This window comes from Cibotium barometz, chromosome 6 (assembly GCF_041138505.1).
Source record: "Cibotium barometz isolate CiBa-2024 chromosome 6, ASM4113850v1, whole genome shotgun sequence".
In the NCBI taxonomy this organism is placed as follows: Eukaryota; Viridiplantae; Streptophyta; class Polypodiopsida; order Cyatheales; family Cibotiaceae; genus Cibotium; species Cibotium barometz.
In genome coordinates this window covers 36,483,345-36,496,897 of record NC_141051.1, presented here as the reverse complement: position 1 = coordinate 36,496,897, position 13,553 = coordinate 36,483,345, and the positions used below count along the sequence as shown (strand labels likewise).

At 41.6% G+C, this 13,553-nt stretch overlaps 2 protein-coding genes across 2 annotated transcripts in view; one reads left to right on the top strand and one right to left on the bottom strand.

Annotated features, from left to right (window-relative positions):
* The first annotated feature begins 5,102 nt into the window (after positions 1-5,102).
* LOC147637695 (uncharacterized) lies at positions 5,103-10,108 on the top strand. The gene is made up of 2 exons (XM_086799009.1): positions 5,103-5,649; positions 10,062-10,108. The coding sequence occupies exons 1-2, from the start codon at positions 5,103-5,105 to the stop codon at positions 10,106-10,108; spliced, it is 594 nt and encodes a 197-aa protein (XP_086655135.1).
* Positions 10,109-10,404: 296 nt separating this feature from the next.
* Positions 10,405-13,553, bottom strand: part of LOC147637694 (uncharacterized) — a 35,506-nt gene continuing 32,357 nt past the window's right edge. The window contains exon 3 of the mRNA XM_086799008.1: positions 10,405-10,610. Coding sequence (XP_086655134.1) covers positions 10,405-10,610 — 206 coding nt within the window. The remainder of the gene's footprint in view (positions 10,611-13,553) is intronic.

Sequence of the window (13,553 nt, the reverse complement as noted above, 5' to 3'; positions counted from 1 at the left end):
CTTAGATGCATAAGAGAAATTCTTTTATTCTAAAAGTGTAATTTCCTACCAAACTGAATTTATGCATAAGAAGATGCATAAAAGATTGATTTTAATTTCGAAAGTGTTAGTCTCCTTAAATGGAATTTATGTATAAATAAATATGTAGAGAAATCTTATATCAAATATAAGAATTCTCTTTTAAAAAAAAAAAGATATGAAATGTGATAAGATGTGATAAGAGGTGTATGAGATGTGATAAGAATTGATAAGATGCGTATGGAAAGTCATAGGATGTGATAAGAGGTGTATGAGATGTGATAAGAAATGATAAGATGCGTATGGAAAGTGATAGGATGTGATAAGAGATGTATGAGATGTGATAAGAATTGATAAGATGTGTATGGAAAGTGATAGGATGTGATAAGAGGTGTATGAGATGTGATAAGAATTGATAAGATGCGTATGGAAAGTGATAGGATGTGATAAGAGGTGTATGAGATGTGATAAGATTTGATAAGATGCGTATGGAAAGTGATAGGATGTGATAAGAGGTGTATGAGATGTAAAAAGATGTGATAAGATGTGTATGAGATGTGATAGAATGTGTTAAGATGAGTTAGGATGTGTTAAAATGTATATGGGATGTGTTAGAAAGAGAATGGATGTAATATGGTTGTATGAATGTGATGTGGATGTATACATGTAGATGTATATGTATGAATGTGAATGTCAATGTGGATGTATGTATGTATGTGGATGTGGATGTATGAATGAGGACGTGATAATGGATGTATGCATGTAGATGTGGATATATGGATGTGAATATGAATGTAGATGTGGATGTGGATGTATGGATGTGGATATGGATGTGTATGTATGAATGTAGATATGGGATGTGGATGTATAAATGAGGATGTGAAAATGGAGGTATACATGTAGATGTATATGTATGAATGTGAATGTCAATGTGGATGTATGTATGTATGTGGATGTGGATGTATGAATGAGGACGTGATAATGGATGTATGCATGTAGATGTGGATATATGGATGTGAATATGAATGTAGATGTGGATGTGGATGTATGGATGTGGATATGGATGTGTATGTATGAATGTAGATATGGGATGTGGATGTATAAATGAGGATGTGAAAATGGAGGTATGCATGTAGATGTGGATGTATGGATGTGAATGTGGATGTGGATGTGGATGTATGGATGTGGATATGGATGTGTATGTATGAATGTGGATATGGGATGTGGATGTATAAATGAGGATGTGAAAATGGATGTATGCATGTAAATGTGGATGTATGGATGTGAATGTGAATGTGTATGTGAATTAATGTGTCGTCGATATGAGAAAATGGATGAGAATGAGTACACATTGAATGGAATGTGGAATAAGTAATGTGGACTAAGGAGGGATAATGTGGACTAAGGAGGGATAATGTGGAAAGACGAGAGTTCAATTTAGAAACTGTATTTTTGTGACTGTTTGTAAATGACTGTTTTATGTCAAGAATGCTGGGGAAGCATTTTGACCGTCTTATGGATTAAGGTCATGAAGACCTAACTGTTAAAGTTGCAACTGCTGACGGAGAGTCAATGGAGGACGTCTCGCGTAGCAAGGTCGACCGAGGTCTTGACCAGCCTCGGTTCGATTTAAATGGTGAGCTTCCGGTACGGTGGATGAGGGACCAAGGAAGCGGCCTATGAGTGAAGCGCTAGGTCACCTGCGAAGGATCCTAGAGGGTGCTGACCATACGGTGCTCGGGCTCTCGGTCGCCTAAGATACCCACGCGTGCGTCGAGGAAGATATTGGAACAAGGAGTAAGAGTTGTTTTGTGAAACCGGGCATGGATCTAGTTGATTGACCTTGCTGGTCTTCAATGGATGAGTCCATGGCTCTTTATATGGATCTGTTGGTTGATCTTGCTGATCTTCAACGAGAGTCCATCTTGATTTTTATAAGTGATTATATTGCCGAGTATTATGGGCTAGGAACTATTGAAAAGGCCCCTGTGTGGACAGGTGGTGAGCGTTCTAGTTGCCAATGATGCCATAGATACTCTGATGAAGGAATGATGGGAAATTATGAATCAACCAGATAAATTGGAAGGTTGTGATCAGTGGTACTATGGTTTCCTTAAAGGATTGTTTTAAAGTTAGCTGAAGCTAAGAAAAAGGCAATTTCATATTGGGTGTGTAAGTGGTGTGGCTAGTTTTATGTTTGCATGAACTTCCGGCTAGGGGGCCTTGGAACTCTTTTCCTTGGTACCCGGGACAAAACCTAACCAAATTTCAAATTGGATCCCATCACTACAGTGGTTGGGCGGTTGGCTAACCCATGGGACTGGATGGGGTTAGGCTGGATTGATGGATCCGTAAATCGAGATTTAATTTCTATTATTACGATAGATGAAGTAAATCCCGGATAGAAATTGTTCTATGGATAGGAATCAACGGCTGTGCCTCTTGATGGGGAAAAAAGCGTTGATCCCAATGATCCAAGTGCAAGTTTCTTCCTTGATTTGACCAAGTACCGTTAAAGATGCAGTCAGATTAGTTGATCCGTAATGATCTTGACTACGTTAGAGTAAAGAGTTATCCTGGTGGAATCGCCCATGCTTTTCGGGTAAAGGAAGTTTTTCCGGTTTCGGTTTTGGACAAACCGACGGATTAGTCTCTTGTCCGGATATCCATGGGCGAGGCCCCGAGTGTGGACCCCTGTCCCGCGCGAGAAGTGCTACTTCCGCTGCCAGTATCCTGAATCCGTTGCTCGGTGGGAACAGGGATCTCACAGAAGTGAAGGGCTGACGTCAATGAAGTGTACCATAAGGGCTAGGCAATTGAATGGATTTTTGTAGAGGTGCTATGTGCTCCTCTATGTCCCCTTCAACTTCTCCTACAAGGAGGTGAAGGAAAAGGTCTCACATGTGCATGATAGCTTAGAGACCCTTGTGCAGTTGGAGAAGGCCAATTCCTAGAGGCTTGCCCAAGTACCAGGGCAGCTAATCTGCAATGTTGGCATAGTGGAGGAAGACTATCTCTATATTGCACCTGGGGACATTTACATGCTTGTAGATAAGGATAGGGAGATTCATTAGGACATTTTGGAGGTCATTTGTAGGGCCTTGTAAGAAAATAGTCGATTCTTATTTTCTCTCTCTGGAAAAAATCTTGAAATGTTAAAATAAAGAGAATGTAAGAGTCATAAAAGTGTACTCTCTGAGCCAGAGAGGTAAATCTTCTCCTAGGCGGCCATCATAAAGTTCATTGGAACCTTCTTTGAATTGATACAATCAAAATTGCAAGAATAAAGTTAGTTTAGGAGGATGTTATTGCACAGAAGATAGTTTGGAGGGAATGAGAACCTTCCTCTCTAATTTTAAAAGACAAATGCAAGCCTTCTCTCACCATAGAGAGACATATTCTTTCACTCTGCCTCTCATATCCAACTTACTCATTTTTAGAACACTTCAATGGAGAACAACCATGTACACAGTCATTCTATTGAAGAGTCCAATCATGAAAGCATTAAGAGAAATTATCATCTGCACATTGATCTAGAGAGTGATTATGTGCCCATTCAAAAACGCAGAAGTGGTCAACTATTGCTCTCATTAGATGTCAAAGATCATATGAGGTTGTCGGGGAAGCAAAACATAGATCTTTGGTGTGATGGCTCCATCTATCCTATTGACCCCCGTACTGCTTCACATCCTCCATCCAACAACTCTCTTGTGTTTTGCAGGTGATGGCGCCAAAGGCTTACTAGGATATTGCAAGTCAATTTCTTACATGCAAGAAAGAGAGAGGCATTATTCACAACATTTAGCAATTGAGCTTCTTGGCTTGTTTGCTAAATGTAAGACACAGAAAGTTAGATTGGAAGAACAAGAGTGTTTGTTGCCATATACATAGGCAGTGATGTGTGTGAACACACTTAGGACCGTCGGGGTACTTTTTTCCTCTTTAGGAGGTTTTTTCCCCCAGCTTGTATATACGCCCATCATTCTAGGGCTAACTTATCTTTTGTACATTGACACAATTTAATACACTTTGTGTTGTGTGCATTCTTGCTTCTTCTTCTCCAAGCTTTGTGTGCTTTCCTGCAACCCTAATTCCAACAATTGGTATCAGAGCAGGCATCGGCTCTTAGGGCTACGCCACCAGCACCCTCCGACTCACGTTCTCCGATTGAGGTGAGCTTTCACGAGCGCTTGCAGGTCCCTATACTCTGCAAATCGCATCTGAGGTCGTTTTGGGCTCTGTTTTTGCATTTCAAGTTCTGCACAGGTGTTTTCGTCATTTTCTGTAGAAATTTTGACAGTGCAGTTTTCTGCAAAACAGGCATACGTACTCTATTGTGGACCGTGCTACATAGCACGAGTTGTTTTCTGTTCAGTCTTTGCTTCATTACAGGTAGCTTTTGCATCAGTTTCAGTCAGTGGTCATGGCTGATAACAGCAATGATGTATTTCGCATGTTATCTGCTGCTGATGACAAATTGGATGGAGACAGCAACTACCCACTTTGGGCATACATGATGCAGCATGTTTTGGTTGCAAAAGGAGTGTGGAACATTGTGCAGGGTATGGATGTACGTCCAAGTTCTGTGGATGTAGGATCTGTTGGAGGATGTTGCAGGTTCTAGCAGCTCTACTGTTGCTGCTATTTTACCCACTGCTGAACAAGCTTGTTGGGATGGTAAAGATGCACAGGCTCATGCCTTGATTGCACTTTCTGTCAAACGTAACATCACCCCACATATTCATTTAGCTAAAACAGCAAAACAGACTTGGGATATTCTAGCTGGTTTGTATGTAGGTCGTAACGAGGCAAAAATCGCTTACCTGCGTAAAGAGCAAGAATTGAAGATTATGCAGGAAGACGATGACATGAATGTTTTTCTTGCTGAGATTAAAGATCTCAAAGAACAGTTGATTTCTGCAGGTGAGATTATTCCTGATCATTCTCTTGTGCAGACTGTTCTTGATGCTTTACCTGAGACATATCAGACTTTTGCTTCCACATGGAGACTTCTTACTGAGGACAGACCTGATGCTGTCAAGTATGATACTTTAGTCAACAAGATCTTGCAAGAAGCGCAGTCCATGCAAAACAGGGCCAAGCAATGTGCAGTTGATCACGCATTTATGGCTACCCAGCAGCAGCAGAGAAGAAGTGGTAAGGCAGCCCCTTCCACTGTTTCTTCTCCTATTAGTAGGTCTGCAACTTCTTCTCCTTCCACAGGTAGCAACAATAAGTCTGAGAAGGCTCTTAATAAAGGCAAGAAAAAGACCAGGTGCAACTATTGTAAGGCAAATGATCATGTCATTAAGAATTGCCCTAAGCTAAAGGCTAAAGAGGCAAAGAAGAAAGAGTTAAATGCAGCTACAATAGCGGATGCTTCTACAAATGCAGATTCTGCAAATGTTGTGCAGGATACAAAATGGGCGTTTAGCGTGTATTGCCAGTATGACCCATTTGTACATGATGCATGTTTGGCAGTTTCAGTTGACTCTCATGTTTGGTATTTTGACAGTGGTGCTACAAAGCACATTACCTCGCATCGTGATATGTTCACTTCTCTTGAGGCTGTCCCTAATGGGAATACTGTCACATGTGCTAATAATGCTTCTTACCCAGTGAAGGGCATTGGTAAAATTATGCTTACGGTTGCAAATGGCAGAGCTTTCACACTTTCAGATGCTTTCTATGTGCCAGGGATAAAGAAGAATCTATTGTCTATCTCTACGCTTGCTAGACTTGGACTTGTAGTCAAATTTGTGGATGACAGATGTAATGTTCATGATTTGACTTCTGGTGATACGATTATTGTATCTGGCACCTTGTTTTGTGGACTGTATAGGCTCAATTCTTATCACAAGTGTGTGGAAGATTCAGCAAATGCAGTTTCTGATGAAAAGGCAGTTTCAGATGCAAAACTATGGCATGCTCATTTTGGTCATCTGAACTTTGCTAGTTTGCTGCGTTTGTAGAAATTTGATATGGTTGCTTCATTGCCCCCTCTTGAGGCACCATTAAAACATGTTTGTGAAGGCTGTATTTTGGGCAAAATGTAGCGTTCTGCGTTTCCAAATGATGGTTTTGTGTGGGCCACTCGCAAATTGCAACTTGTACATAGTGATGTATGTGGGCCTATGCAAACTCCGTCATTTGGTAAACACTTGTACTTCGTGACTTTCATTGATGATTACTCAAGGCATGCATGGGTATATCCACTAAAGGCAAAGTCCGAAGTGTTTTTGTGCTTCAAATAGTTTTTTCTTATGGTTGAAAATTTATCTAATTGTAATGTGGGCACCCTCTGTTTTTCTGATCGAGGGGGGGAGTACATGTCTAAAGAGTTTGATGCATTTCTGGCTAGTCGTGGGATAAACACCAATGTACAGTGCCGTATACCCCTCAGCAAAATGGTGTTGCTGAGAGAAAAAACAGGTCACTTATGGAGATGGCACGATGTATGGTCAAGAGCCAAGCTTTGCCACATGCGTTTTAGCTTGAAGCTGTCATGTGTGCTGCATATGTACTCAACAGGTGTCCCACTAAGGCCTTGCAGTCTATTACTCCATATGAAGCTTGGCATGGCAGGAAACCGTCTATTGGTCACTTGTGTGTCTTTGGTTGCTTGGCCTATGCTTTAGTGCCTGTGCAACAACGTAGAAAATTGGATGATAAGGCTGTCAAATGCATTTTTGTTGGTTACAGTGCTGAGAGCAAGGGTTACAGATTGTATCATCCGCAGTCAAAGCGTATCTTGATTAGTCGAGATGTTGTTTTTGTGGAGGATGCTGTGCAGCCTTTGTTATCATGTACCAAAGAGACAGGTGTGAGCTCACGAGATGTATTTGATACGTTGTTGCCTCTATTTATAGGTGGGAATTCAAATGTAAGTCCTAATGAGGCAAATATTCAGCCTATGCAAATTTCAAATGACATCATAGATCAGCCTATTTCTGATGCAGATTTACAGGATATAATTCATGAGGATAGGGCTGAAAATGAGCAGGCTAGAGGTATGCCTAAATGGCTGGTGCAAACCTTGCATGATAGTAAAATTGATGCACCTATATCTAGTCGTACTCGTTCAGGTTTTCAGCATGCCTCTTATGCATCAGATTGTTATGCTTTGGCTGTGTCTAGTATGTGTGAAGAGGAAGAACCTCTTTCATTTGATGAGGCACAAAAATCAGAAAATTGTTTGGCTGCAATGCAAATTTAATATGATGCTATAATGAAGAATGGTACATGGTCTTTGTGTGATTTGCCTATTGGTAAAAAGGCCATTGGATGTAAGTGGGTTTTTAAGTTGAAACAAAAGCCAGATGGCAGTGTTGATCGCTATAAGGCTAGGCTTGTTGCAAAGGGTTATGCTCAAGAAAAGGGCATTGATTTTGATGAGACCTTTGCTCCCACTCGTCGTATGACTACCATTCGTAGCATTTGTGCATTGGCAGCTCATAATGGTTGGAATGTACATCAGTTGGATATAAAGACTACGTTCTTGAATGGAGATTTCCATGAGGAGGTGTATGTATCGCAGCCTCGTGGTTTTGTTCAAAGAGGGCAGGAAAACAAAGTGTGCAAGTTGAAAAAGGCTTTATATGGTTTAAAGCAAACTCCACGAGCTTGGTATGAAAAGATACATGCATATTTGACTGCACATGGTTTTCAGAATAGTCCAACAGAAAGCACTTTGTATGTTAAACGTGTGGATGATGTACATCTAATCATTGCTCTCTATGTCGATGACATGTTTCTCATAGGACCAAATGAGAGTCATATTGCTGATTTTAAGGCTGATTTGAATGCCTCTTTTGGGATGTCAGATTTGGGGCATTTGCATCATTATTTGGGGATACAATTTAAGCAGTGTGATGGAGGTATTGCTTTGTGTGAGACAAAGTATATTGAGACATTGTTGCGGAGATTTGGCCTTGAAGACTGCAAGCCTATTGCTACTCTAATGGAGACAGGTTTGAAGTTGAGTCTTCATGATGATGGAGATCACTTTGATGTCACACTCTATCAGACAGCTGTTGGTTGCCTCATTTATGTATGCATTACGAGGCCGGACATTCAGTTTGCAGTCTCACAGGTGAGCAAGTTTATGCATAGCCCAGGGTCTCAGCATTGGAAGGCAGTTAAACGCATCTTTTGCTACTTGAGTGGCACCATACATCTTGGGTTGTTTTATCCCAAGGGGGGATCGTTGCTGCCAGATTTACATGCCTTTTCGGACTCAGATTGGGTTGGTTGCTATGACACAAGAGTGTCCACAAGTGGTTTTTGTTTCATGCTTGATAGCTCATGCATATCTTGGTTGAGCAAGAAGCAACCTACTGTGGCCACTTCTAGGTGAAATTGAGTACAGGGCAGCTTTCACAGCTACGGTTGAGTGTGTGTGGCTCAGACGGCTTATGGCTGATTTGGGTGTTGGACAGGAGTCTGCCACCTCTATTTACACTGACAGTCAGAGCGCATTGGCAGTTGCGAGAAACCCAGTTTTTCATGCTCGCACAAAGCACATTGAGGTGCATTATCACTATGTCAGGGAGAGACTCTCAGCAGGAGAGATCAGCTTGGCCTATGTGCCAACACAGGACAACCTCGTCGATCTTTTTACAAAGGCGCTTCCTCGTGAGAAGTTCGAAGCTTTCCGCAAAGCTTTGGGCTTGCTCCCCTTTGTGGATTGATCTACTTTGGGCATGGCACTCCCCTATACATGAGTGCCAGCTCTCGTTCACACCATCACTCCCAGGGGAGATTTGTTGCCATATACATAGGCAATGATGTGTGTGAACACACTTAGGACCGCCGGGGTACTTTTTTCCTCTTTAGGAGGTTTTTTCCCTCGGCTTGTATATACGCCCATCATTCTAGGGCTAACTTATCTTTTGTACATTGACACAATCTAATACACTTTGTGTTGTGTGCATTCTTGCTTCTTCTTCTCCAAGCTTTGTGTGCTTTCCTACAACCCTAATTCCAACAGTGTCAAATCAACAAACTAAGAAGTAACCTCCGCAAATACAAAGAAAAAGACATAAGCATTGGACCGCGCATACGGAGAAGAAAGCTCAAAAATGTCAAGAACATGAGGCTCAATTCTGGAGGCCTGAAGAAGAGAATCCAAGCCATAAGGTAAGATTGTACTCAATGCATTCCCATTCACATGTGTTTTATATTAGCAATTAATATTATTTTATTTGCAGGGCTGCTTTGTGATTTACATGTTCTATATGTTAGTAATGCATAGTGTTGTATTTGTAGGGTTGTCATACATCATGATAAAGAGAATATCAATCCCAATCTTAATCCAACAAAGCAGCTGAAATCATTAGTAACATCAAGAATGGCAAGAGAAATGATAATGGAGAAGAAGTTCAAGGTGGTTCAACGAGATATAGTGGATGAATTTGTAACGAGCTGTCATCTTCTAAGACAAAACCACTGTTCTCTTCCTGAAATTTGGCAATAGCACATAGAGCAACATCTTCCCTAAGTCTGAAAATATTCTGAATGCTAGATAGTAGCACATAACGTTTGTTATCCACAATACATTTTGGTAGTAGTGTCAATATTAGACCACACTGGTCCACTTTATAGAGATCTACATCCAGAGGTCTCTGTATGGTGCATGTCTTAAGAGCACCAATATCCATAGACTTGGCCTCCTCTTCCTCCTGTACTAACTGTATCTCTTCCTCAACTCCTACCTCTTGAGAAGGTAACTCATCTTCTTGGGGAATCTCATCTTCAATAGTACCTTCATAGAGCGATTCTTCACCTCTTTTAGGAAGCTCTTTATAGAGGCAGTGCAAGTAGCAGAGGAATCCATTAGCTCATACAGCAGCCTGCAGCAACTCATGTGCATGGTACACCAAGTAGGCTTGTAGGAAGATGGGAGTTTGTTGGTACTTCTTATATAAAAAATTGTTTTCCTTCTTGCTTGGTGCACAATCCAATAAGTGTACATAAGCCTGATCCCTTAGCAGTAGCCTTCCTTTGCATACTGCATTTTCAAAACCATCCCTCTATTTTGACAGGTACTCTGCATGCTGGTCCAAAATTGACTCTACTGAAGGCTTGTTAAACATCTCAACAATTATGTGAAAGTCATCAGCAGCTCCAATGTTACAAATAAAATAGAAAAGTCTCTCATCAATTAATGCAAGATCATTGCTCTCAACAATTTACTCCTTTTTGTCCTTCATGTTTGTGCTAAGGAACTAGCTGCTTCTTCTTCTTCTTTTGCATCTCTATGTCACCAGTTGGCCCTTTCTCCTCCTTAGCCTTTGTTCAGAAATCAAAATCTCTCTTAATAGAGGGCCTCCCAACGCGAGCAAGTCGTTTGGAGAGGGACACCAAATTGAGAGTACCAACTTTCTCCTATTCATCTTCATCTACCCCCATATCCTGGTCGTAAGTTTGAAATACTTGCTCTTGTGTTTGTCCTCTCACAAGCTGTGGCTTCTTTATCCGTGCCATAATTTCCTCATGGTCGTCAGTAGTGAAGTCAATAGACCTTTTCTTTATGGTTCTCAACAGCTTTGGAGCCTTCATCAGCACGTCACTCCTCCCCGCAGCACATAATTCTGTGCGTCCAGTGCCGTGGCTCCCCGCTTAAGCCTTCTCTATTCTGATCAGTAAAACACTGGGAGAAATTAGTGTCCAAGTGACCCCTTTACCTATATTTGTGCGGTTTGGCACGATAGTGCACTTCCATTCCCCTTGCAAGCGCCATATCGCACCAAACTGCACAAACCTCTCTCTCTCTCTCTCTCTCTCTCTCTCTCTCTCTCTCTCTCTTTGTGGGTGTACTGTATGTGTGTGTTTGTGTGCGTGTGTGCAAGATTGTGTGTGTTTGTCTATGCATGCATGTGTGTGTGTGTGTGTGTGTGTGATAGAGAGAGAGAGAGAGAGAGAGAAAGCAAGCAAACTTGCCATTACTGCCTGCTTACGTGGGAGTGGATTCTCTCTCTCTCTCTCTCTCTCTCTCTCTCTCTCTCTCTCTCTCTCTCTCTCTCTCTCGGGTTCCTGGACAGAGTGGATTCTCTCTCTCTCTCTCTCTCTCTCACCGTTGGTCGTATATGCCCTTGTGTTGCATTCTACTGTTGTTAATACCTCTCTCTCTCTCTCTCTCTCTAAAAAATGAGAACCGTTAATAGTAGCGTGAGGTTTAAATAACTCACACGTGTGAGGTCATTATTTTTAATCTATTTGTAAGGGTCCACATGAGAGAGAGAGAGAGAGAGAGAGAGGCTACAACATTTGTCCACATGTGATAGTAATAACTGACACGTGTGATGTTGACCATTCATACATGTAAATTATGAATATTAAATACGACACATTTTTTATTCTATTTGTAATAGTGCACGTGAGAGTGAGAGAGAGAGAGAGAGAGAGAGAGAGAGAGAGAGAGAGAGAGAGAGATTTGTCCAGTAACACGAGAAGGCACTGACAGCGGTCCATCGAACACAACAAGCTACTGATGGCTTTGGAATGTCTTTCTTTTGACGTAAACACACACACATACATGCGCGCGCGCACACACACACACACACACAATCTTTCTCTCTCTCTCTCTCTCCCACACACACACACAAACACACACACATGCGCATGCACACACGCACACACACATAGAAACATATACAACACACATACAGTACAACCAAAGAGAGAGAGAGAGAGAGAGAGAGAGAGAGAGAGAGAGAGACCTAGAGAGAGAGTGGTTTTTGCGGGTTGGCGGCGATATGGCACTTGCAAGACTAACGAAAGTGCGCTAGCACGCCAAACCACACAAATAGTGATAAAGGCATCGCTACACACACACACACACAGAGTATGAATGTGCGGTCTAGCGCGCGATAATGCAAATGCACCCTAAATGGAATAGCTATTGCATGCCAAGAGGCACACATTGAGAGAGAGAGAGAGAGAGAGAGAGAGAGAGAGAGAGAGAGTTATGTATCTTTTTTCTAGGATTTTTCATGGCTCATGGGATGGCGAGGACAAAAGCTACTGGAAGGAGATAGGGTAAGGGCCCTGGACTGGCAGTAAAGGCTGCCTCACAGAAGAAGCCAAGAAAGGAAAAGCCTATCCACATTCTGAAATAGGCTAGAACAAGAAGGTTTTCCCAAAACGTCTACATTCTGACGGAAATCAGGAAAGCTTAGAAGTGTGTAGAGTTGTGTGTTCCAAAGCTCCCTTTTCACAGGCTGTGCAGATCCATTTGTGAGTAGTGGAACCTAACTCTAAGGTGGAAGAGGACAGCCTTGTTCTGTCTACAGGAGGTTGCTAAAGATTTTCTCCTAAAGTACTTCAATGACCTATGTGGTTTGAGTGCCCACGCGCATAAGATGACAATAATTCCCAAGGACAGCAACACACTAAAGAGGCTTAGATGGAGATATGAAAAGATTCTACACCCTGCAGAGTTTATAGATCCAAAGATGAGAGATCTCTTGATGATTCCACCAGCGAGAGGTCCAGGCGAAAAAATAAAAATTGTAGAGATTACACATGATGTTACACAAGAGCAAGGGCAAAACAGGAGGTCAGACGAGAGGAAAAGAATAGTATCAGAAAAGAAAAGTGTGAGACCCCTCTGCCCCCTCCGTGCACCGGATTCCCGATTGCTAGCAGCGGAAGTAACTTCCTCTTGCGCGGGGCAAGTTTCCCACTCGGGGCCTCGCCCTCGAATGTCTAGACACGAGACTAATCTAGTGGTCATTCCGAAACCGAAGCCGAGAAAAATTCCCTTGCCTGGAAAACGGGGACGATTTCACCTTTTTTATTTTCTTAAAATGAATATTCTAACGGGGTCAAGAGACTAAACTATCCTTCACCTGACTAAACCAGATAGAAGGAAAACTATTACAGACTTAACTTGAAGAAATCAACGCTTTTTTCCTAACTGAAATCAGGCATAGCCGTTGATCTATTCATTTGAGAAAGTCTTTAGGTTATTATTTGACTATTCGAGTTCTAAGTGTATTCATTTTATTCAATTTCATTATTAAAACTCCACTGATTCCAGCCTAACCCCATCCAGCCCACTGGAATTGGTAGAACCAGACAATTACTCGCCCACCCATAATTGAATGCCTTTCTCAACTTTTTCTTTCAAATACAGATACACACACACTCCTCTTTAAAACTTTAACTTATAAAACAATCCATTGAAACAGTTATTGGTTATAGATGTCAAAACTCAAAAATTCCATCTAGTCCCTTATTTCTCAAAAACAGTATCACTCTGGACTCTCCGTTGAAACCAACTACTTAACAACGAGATCTAGTAAACAGATTATAATAATAATTCCGTCCATCATACATATCTTCCACAACATACGCATGGGTGTCCTAGGCACCGTGAGCCCGTGCATCTCTTGGTCAGAACCAATAGTTAATGGTTACAGATATAACTCAAAAATTCCATCTAGTCCCCCTTGTTTCTCAAAAATAGTATCACTCTGGACTCTCCCTTGAAACCAACTACTTAACAACGAGATCCAATAATAGATTACAAT